The sequence below is a fragment of the Terrapene carolina genome, unplaced genomic scaffold (genome assembly GCF_002925995.2).
Source record: "Terrapene carolina triunguis isolate 2854851 unplaced genomic scaffold, T_m_triunguis-2.0 Scaffold68, whole genome shotgun sequence".
Classification (NCBI taxonomy): Eukaryota; Metazoa; Chordata; order Testudines; family Emydidae; genus Terrapene; species Terrapene triunguis.
In genome coordinates this window covers 36,251,185-36,259,993 of record NW_020664419.1, presented here as the reverse complement: position 1 = coordinate 36,259,993, position 8,809 = coordinate 36,251,185, and the positions used below count along the sequence as shown (strand labels likewise).

The following is an 8,809-nucleotide window of genomic DNA, read 5'->3' as shown; positions in this document are numbered from 1 at the left end:
TGGAAGACAAACAGAGCTACTATATACAGTACAGTATATTGCATTAAAAACAGGCAAGCAATAGGAATATGAGACAAGAAACAAGAAAATAGCACCCACATTTTGTCCTAGAGCAAGGACATGATACAGTTGCATGTATAGAGCATCTTTCATCTGGAGATCGCAAAGTGCTTTGTAAAATTAATAGCTTCAGAACAACCTTGTGAGGTAGGTAAGTAATATTAAACCCAGATTATTATTGAATAAGTAGAGGCACCAAATGCTTATGTGACTTTGTTCAAAGTCACATACTTGAGTTGCTGGCAGAATGAGAAGTAAGACGGGGTATCAACTCTGTTCCATGCTCTGACCATTAGAAACCACTTCCTTGACCATCTTAGATCTTCTCTAAGTATTTTATTGCTTCTATGCTGGTTTTTCACTCAGGAGGAGTAGTCTCTGCTCATTGAAAAATGGCAGTATTTTCACAGCTACAAACTATGTCTATTTATGTTTTAAGGATACTCTTAAAAAAAAATCCCACTGGATATTATAATGGCTTCAGTCTCTCTTTCTGCATTAGGTTGGGCAACTATTGGGAAGCTTCCTTGAATGTGCAATAATGCAATAAAGAACATGAGATAAACAACACATCTTTTCCCCTTAAGGAATATTGCAGAATGTGTACTCTATTTGAAGAAATATATTATTTTACTAAAGACTTTGACTGACTACCATGGCTGTGAGCACCTTTGGAGCATTTATTTGCAGCTTGATCACAAACAGCTAATGCCATTGTACATACTGAGCCATTCACTAACTGAAATGGAAACCCTAAGGCAAGTCCAAAGCTTCGGTAGCTTTGTTGCCTCTAACAAAGCATCCTGGCTGGTGTTCATCATTATTCTAGTTACTTGCTGCTCATCTTTGCATATAAGAGCCCGTCCTCTGATCCCCAATTCTCCTTTCATCTCCATCTGGAATGCTCCTACAGAGCTTTGCACTGAGAAGACTCGAGTGCAGCTGGATATGAGACTCTTCCACTTGGTAGGAAGCACACTGAAGACATCCACTGAGCAGAGTACTACTATATTCTATGCTAACAGGCTCGGCAATTATCCTTACATAGATGAGAACACAGGTGAGACATTTAATGGTGGGATCCCCCAACTCTGTTCCATTGAGCATCATTTAAAAAAAGCCATTGATGACATTAATTTTTACATGCCTTCAGATGAACAGGTTGGCTTGGCTGTCATCGACTGGGAAAACTGGAGGCCACTATGGATACGGAACTGGGGATCAAAAGACATTTACAGACAGGTGTCTGTTGAATTTGTTCAGCAAAAAGATTTAAGCCTATCAGAAACCCAAGCCAGGACTTTAGCCAAAATGGAATTTGAAGCTGCAGCAAAATCACTTATGTTGCAATCTTTAAAACTGGGAATATCAATGAAGCCGAATCATTTGTGGGGATACTACCTTTACCCTGACTGCTATAACTATGATTACAACCGAAATCCCCACAATTATACAGGAAGCTGTTTAGATATTGAAATAGCAAGAAATAATGAGCTTAATTGGTTGTGGGAGGAAAGCACAGCACTTTACCCATCTGTCTATCTGGAAACGGCCTTGAGATCTTCCAAAAATGCACCACTCTTTGTTCGTAATAGAGTTCAAGAAGCCATTAGAGTTTCTAATGTTTCGAATTCCACCTGTCCACTTCCCATTTTTGTATATACACGTCCAGTATTCACAGATTTCAATCAGGAATATCTCTCTCAGGTGAGTGAGGCTTGGCTAGCTCTTAAGTATTTGTAATGTAAGGCATACTAAATACATAGGCACAAAGCATTTGCAAGATGATTAAAGTATCCTATAGGGGGGTTTGGATGTTTACTTGACACGTAAATGAAATTGTATTGAAATGGAAGTGTACAGACAGAGTCACAAAACTTAAGTTTATTCAGCAATTAAATTCAGCCAAGCCAAAAGGGTTGAATTCTTCCAAACTTCCTCCCAGTACCTTATGAGTAGTACTGTATCCAACAAGTAGTGAAATGCTATGGAAGTGGAAAGAATATTGTAGCAGGTTAATTGAGGGAAAATATGAATTAGCTGTTGTTCCCTTGCTGACTAGTTAGGGGCTATTAAAATTGGACTTGGGACAATTTTTTTTTAAATGATGTATAAAGAAAGTATGAAGAAGATTACTTTTAATAAAGATGTTTCTGTTGAGTTTTACCTCAAGAGGTATTAGGAATATGAAGTGTGGTCTGCCCTGGTTTTGTTAGAGCAGTGGCTCTCCACCTTTCCAAACTACTGTACCCTTTGCGGGAGTCTGATTTGTCTTGCGTATCCCAAAATTTCACCTCACTTAAAAACTATTTGCTTATAAAAATCAGACATAAAAATACAAAAAAAAGTCACAGCACACTAGTACTGAACATTTGCTTACTTTCTCATTTTTACCATATATTTATAAAATAAATCAATTGGAATATAAATATTGTACTTTAATATGTATTTAATCATTTCAGTGTATAGTATATAGAGCGGTATAAACAAGTCATTGTATGAAATTTTAGTTTGTACTGACTTTGCTAGTGTTTTTATGTAGCCTGCTGTAAAACTAAGCAGATATCTAGATGAGTTGTTGTAACCCCTGGAAGACCTCTGCTTACTCTCCGGGGTATATGTAGCCCTGGTTGAGAACCACTGTGTTAGAGGACCTTAGAGATCTCAGGGATGTCTATTGTGAGTTCTAACTCTGCAACTGAAGAGGCAAGTTTCTCAAATCTTTAAGAGCAGCTTCCTTTCTCTAAAATGTTAAATACCCATTGTTGATTAGGTGTTAATAAAACAAACAAACAAACTTTAGTTTTCTTGTTTAACAGTAAACCCCTACCCTACCCCACCCTGTTGCTCACCTTTTGTTCTCTGGGCTCTTGTGATGTCACCATTTCACTAGTTCTCCTACTATCATGGAACTTGCTTGCCTGGATAAGGTGACCAGACAGCAAGTGTGAAAAATCAGGACAGGGGATGTGGGGTAATAGGTGCCTATGAAAGACAAAGACCCAAATATCGGGACTGTCCCTATAAAATCAGGACATCTGGTCACCCTATGCCTGGAGCAGGGTCAGAATTTCTGATGTGAAAAAACAAGCAGAATTAAAAAAAAAAAAACCCAAACACAAAAACTTTTTATATACACCATAAAGAGGCAAAAATGGCACAAGTCCACTGAATGTTGCCTTTATAGGTCAATCTTAAGTATGATGAACAAATTCTGCTATCATTTATACAGTATAATTTTGTAAATCTGGAGAAACTCCACTGAAGTCAGTGGGGTTACCTGGGATTAAACCTGACTGAACAATATATAAACAAATATTTTAAATTCATCTATGTGTAAAGCACAGGAGCTGTTGACTCTTCCTCCTACTGCTTTTCTGCTTTGGCTCCCCCTGCTGGCCAAAGTTAGGCGAAGCATTGCCCTGAACGAGGTCTTTCATGCCCCAGCCTCAGGTAGCACTTTTGAATTTGGACCACCAACTCTGATTAGCCAAAAGAGCTGATAGGAGGGGAGAAAGGGGTGGGACAAAATGGTGATCAGCTTGGAGAAGTGCCAGTGTGTCTCATGAACTTGTAGGGGTTCAATTTGAGTCTTAGTTCTCTGATCATAAGACATACTCAAAAGGGTGTTAGGTGACAACCTTGTTTTGCATCATCTGCTCAACTCTGTTCCAGAATCCACCAGCATAACTGAGAGCAGAATGTGGGTGTAATGTTTAATTATTTACCACTTTCAAGGTGATTATTCTGGTTATATAACTTATTGTATGTACTGCATATTACTGAAGCATACTTACTTTATTATTCATCCTTGCTCGTTTGCTTTCAGGATGACCTTGTAAATACCATTGGAGAATCTGCTGCATTAGGGGTGTCTGGAATTGTAATCTGGGGAGACCTGAATTTAACACTGAGTGTGGTATGTCAGATTAATTACATTCAATTTTTTAAAGAGCAATACATTATTTTGCCTTAGAGATGAAAAGTCTAAGGTATTCATTATTATTATTATTTATTTACTCCTCTCAGAATTTCTACTTTAAATAATGACTAAGCAGTTTTCAGAAGACCCAGTGTCTTCTTTGAGAAGAAAGCAAACACCTTTGAGGCTTGTTGGCATCATCTGCCACTATTCTTAAATAAAACGTCATCCCTCCAGAAGTCTTTTTATATCAGTGTTAGTACTTAGCTTTCAATCTGATACATGCTGTTAGGGATTAGTGACTAGACAAGCTACTATGTAAACTGCAGGCAGGTTGTCATTTGTTTGGTCAGTTTAGGAGTTCTGAAATTTCTTCATAGCATTCCATCCTAAGGCACAGAAAAATATTCAGGTGCAACTGTTTTGATGATCGTCCTCATGGATTGTTGGTTTTTTTAATGGTACATTTAGGAAAAATATTTTAAACATTAAGAGGGGGTAGCCTGTTACATTTCACAATTAGCCTGTTCTCTATTTCATATGCAGTGGATGATAATACCTTGACTGACTCCTATATGAGAAAGATGCATGGCAAAAGAGGGAGAAAAAAATCTTTTTTCCCCCTTCATTTACTTTAGGAAGATCAGCCACAGTTTGAGAAACACTGTTCTAAGGATGTTGAAATAAATCTTTTGAACTAGCCCATTCGTATACAGTCAAGTCAGTCCATATAAAATATTGTTTGTGCAGTTATTGTACTTTCACCCCCACCCACACACAGTCTCCTAAAAGGAAGGAATTGGAAATGTCCAGCACTGTTGGTGTCCCTTGAGCAGAAAGCATGCCTATATAAATATTCATAGTTCTTTAAGGACTGAATTTTCAAAAGATCTGAACGTGGACTCCATTTGTATATGCTTGGTTTTGATATGAATATCATTTGCATCTGTAATTTGTGCACGCAATTATTATGACAGAATTTACATTGGCAACAGCCTTTAGAATTAAATTTGCAAGTGATTAGTATAAGCAAATGAGATTTTGCATATACAGATTGTAACATTTGTCCACACAGTTGTGCAAGTTTTTGCATGAGTAAATCTGTGTGTTCATGGAACAACCTTTCTAAGTGGATATGTCAAGTCATTATCCTCGTCATACAAGTCTCTCTACTAGACCCACTTCTGCCTTAACTCCTCCAAGAAATTAATCAGCTAAGAATTGCTAGTTAAAATATCTTCAGCTGTCCTCTCTTTATATAAAACAAAACAATACTTGTGCCAATCATCGCTCCGACTACTTTAATGGTATATTATATCCTTTCCCTCCACATTTTATATGTTTTTTCCCTCAGGTGCATTTGAAAGTGTTATCTTGTGTTCCTAGGTCACTTTGGGTGCCACTGAAATTAATATAAGTGACATAGACTAACTGACAGAATCAGTAACAATAAAGTCCTGTAGCTCTTCAGAAGAGTGCAAGGATGGTGGGTTGTGTTGTTCAAAGGCCTGTACTCTAAATTGTCCAAGAACAACACAACTATTTTTAAAAGTTAAAAATAAATAGATAGAAACTGGATTGCTTGAATTAAAAGAACTGTACTAAGGAGTCTTCAAGACTCCCAGAAAGGTCACGGGTTGGCATGACATAAGTGATAAAAATGGAGAGATTCTAGAAATGGGAGGAAATATCTATAGTTGAAATCACAAAATGTATTTTAATTGACAAATGTTTCTGAGATGAGGTGACCACCATGGACAATGTTTATCTGGGCTTCACCAAATGGGAGTGGGAAGGATGGATGGAGTGGAAGGAGCAAGGTTCACCATCTTGGCTGCCACTCCCACTGTCTTCTGGCTGGGATCCACACTAACACCACTGGACCTCCATCATCCTAATCCTGAAAGGCATCCTGACCAGACCAGACGAGAGAGAGAGAGGGAACCAGATGACATTGCCACCTCTACCAGCTTTGGCTAAATCCTAAACAAGGCCTGGAACATGAGATTTTGGTTCCTGGTGTCACCCCCTCCCTTGTGTGTCATTTTCCTTCCCTGCCTTGTTTCTTCTCTTTCCTAGCTCACTCCTTTTGCCTTCTGTCTAAAAATAAAGTGTGGATAAGCCAGCCAACACAACTCTTATCTTGTGTAACATAGCTGTGAGCCTGTGACCAGAGAGGCAGCTTAAAACAATGCCTTAAATAGTCTGACAGTGGTACAGGTTTGCCAGGTCTCAGAGGGGCTGATAATGCAATGTGCCTGTGCTTCTCCAGTAGTGAGGCTGCAAGTACAAATCAGCACCTAAAATAGAAAAAACAGCTTCCATCTTTACTATTCTGTCCTCTCCTCTTTTATGTGTTTGCCTTGTTTTGTCTTAAAGAAAATGGGGTTCAATTTCAACAACAGCTCCAGACCATCCAAACGAACTTCTCTTTTCCCCAGAAGACCAGTTAACACCGTATAAAAGGCTGTCAGACAGAGCTGTCTCCTATAAAAGACTGTTTCCAGCTAAAGGGAAGGGTTACCGTTAAAATGAAAGTCTTATTCAATACTTCACATTTCAAATGCTCAAATGCTTTAACTATTTCCCCTTCTTTTTCTGTATCTTTAATAAATGAGTTATAAAGATTTTTTTAGTGGAGGCTATTACTTGCTATGAAATCCCAGACCACACTTAACTCTTTAATGTTTGAATAGTAAATAAATGTTTCATCTTAGCCTTTGTTAGGTCCAAGACATACCCTTTTCAACATAACCGGTGGAAAAGGGAAAAATGCAAAGAGTTCTCTTAGGCCTTTTCTACACTGGGTTATTGTCCTGATTGCAGCCATTGATGTAGCTGCATTAGTACAAACCCTAAGGCAGACAGGGTAAACTAACTGCTATCAGCTATGATATGCAGGGTAAACTGCACTGGTGCAAATAGTAGCTGTGCCTGTCTACACTAGGTGTTTGGTGTCTAATCAGGGCAAATGGCCAGTAAAGATATAGCTTCAGAAACAAAACATACCAAAAAGCAACCCCCCCCCCCACGCCTCTAATTATGAAACCATGCCAAGCAAACAGGAAACCTGTGCCAATTACACAAGAATTTCTCAGTCAATGAGGCATGTTTTGAAGATATTCCTCAAAATGAAGAAGTTCCCAGAACTCTTTCCGTTCCAAAGGCAGAGCCCTTGGAGTGTTCAGTTCAAGCCTTAAAAACCCCTACCTTCTGCAGCTGACGGATAGCCAGCTCAGCGGAAAAAATTAAGAGTTTCATGGGGATAATAATTAGAAAAATGATCATTTGTGAAGACCTAAAATTCTTCAGGATCCCCTCAAAATAAAAGGAATTTTGATCTCTCTTATAACTTCATTAAACACATCGGACTCAAAAAACCTATAGGCTATCCTTACATAGATAAAGTGATAATTCCTCTGCTCTCTTATATTTGAATGATTTTAATAAAATCTCCAGCATCTACCTAGCATAATTTTGCCATAATTATTGCACTGTATAACAACTTAATAAGTGTGCTTGCTTCCAACAGCCAATGATAACTGACTGTCTGCATTCACAATACTTCAAGAGAAACACTGATAATTAGCTATGACAATGTTGTTATTGAAGTGACAACCATTTTCATACTGAATTTGTATACCAAACTTTTTTAATATGATTTTCTTTTCACAGAACACTTGCAGAGCTCTGGACAGCTACCTTAGGCACACTCTGAACCCTTACATCATCAATGTAACCATGGCAGCCAAAATCTGTAGTCAGGTATTATGCCATGACTCTGGTGCATGTGCACGAAAGAACTGGAACTCCAGTGACTATCTTCATCTGAACCCAGAGAATTTTGTCATTCAGATGTCACGGAATGGGAAATATGCCATACAAGGGCAGCCATCATTTCAGGATCTGCAGCGATTTATAGAAAAGTTTTATTGCCGCTGTTATGCAGGCTACAATTGTGAACCTAGTGTTGATCTAAATGACATCCACTACGTCAATGCCTGCATTTCAGAAGATATTTGTGTTCAAGTATCCTTAAATTCACTTTCTAATGTAGAAGCCTCTGGGGGTAGAGCCTCTTCCAACATGAGTATATTTTCATTTACCCCACAGAGAAACATAACATTACCTACACATAATGCAACAGGAGGTTTTCAGCAAACTATTTGGAATAACACATTCAATGTATTTACTGCAGGACACATCAATGCCCCAACTAACAGTAGTGGTGATTTAAAGATAACCAATACTCATAGCTTCAGTGGTTCATTTTCTGATGAGATGAAGATATTGGATGTGGTTTGTTTAATTCTAATTTTGAGAAACCTAATCTAAATGTCTCAACTGATGAAAGAATGCCATTTTCATTTTTTCTTTTTTCAAGGCTGTGTTCAGCATTCTGGAGTTTTTATTCCCACAAAGGGACCATTCTTGAAAGGAGATAAGTAGCTGTGATTTCTGTGGATTTAACTGGATCACTCATTTTCTGTGCCTCAAACTGTACATCAGCTTTTCAGTTGTCAGAGAAAAACAGAGTTCTCACTCTCAGGTTGGGTGCAGCAAGTCAGATACTTTATTTCTCTAGCAACTGTGTGGAGGGAGAAAGAAGAACAGGTCTCTCTCCAGATAAACAATTATATCAAGCATTTATACTTTTTTTTTTTTTTTTTTTTACAAACAATAATGGGTGACAGCTGCATTTTGTTTATACATATGTCCTCCTGATATCTTATTTTCCTCAACAATTTAGAATATAGTCTACATTCCATACTTATCTAACACAAGGTCACAACAACTTCTCATACAGTTCTTTCCCACTCGCCTCAC

General features: G+C 38.1%; 1 protein-coding gene across 1 annotated transcript; it reads left to right on the top strand.

Annotated features, from left to right (window-relative positions):
* The first annotated feature begins 768 nt into the window (after positions 1-768).
* On the top strand, positions 769-8,317 carry SPAM1 (sperm adhesion molecule 1). The gene is made up of 3 exons (XM_024214720.2): positions 769-1,767; positions 3,890-3,979; positions 7,658-8,317. The coding sequence occupies exons 1-3, from the start codon at positions 769-771 to the stop codon at positions 8,315-8,317; spliced, it is 1,749 nt and encodes a 582-aa protein (XP_024070488.2).
* Positions 8,318-8,809: the final 492 nt, after the last annotated feature.

What these genes read in the sequence shown, in the direction of transcription:
- SPAM1 (XM_024214720.2), top strand. Translation starts at nt 769, where the DNA reads ATGCCATTGTACATACTGAGCCATTCACTAACTGAAATGGAAACCCTA. An exon ending in ATCAGGAATATCTCTCTCAG is followed by an intron (nt 1,768 to 3,889) that starts GTGAGTGAGGCT and finishes GTTTGCTTTCAG; the next exon opens with GATGACCTTGTAAATACCAT. An exon ending in TGAATTTAACACTGAGTGTG is followed by an intron (nt 3,980 to 7,657) that starts GTATGTCAGATT and finishes TTCTTTTCACAG; the next exon opens with AACACTTGCAGAGCTCTGGA.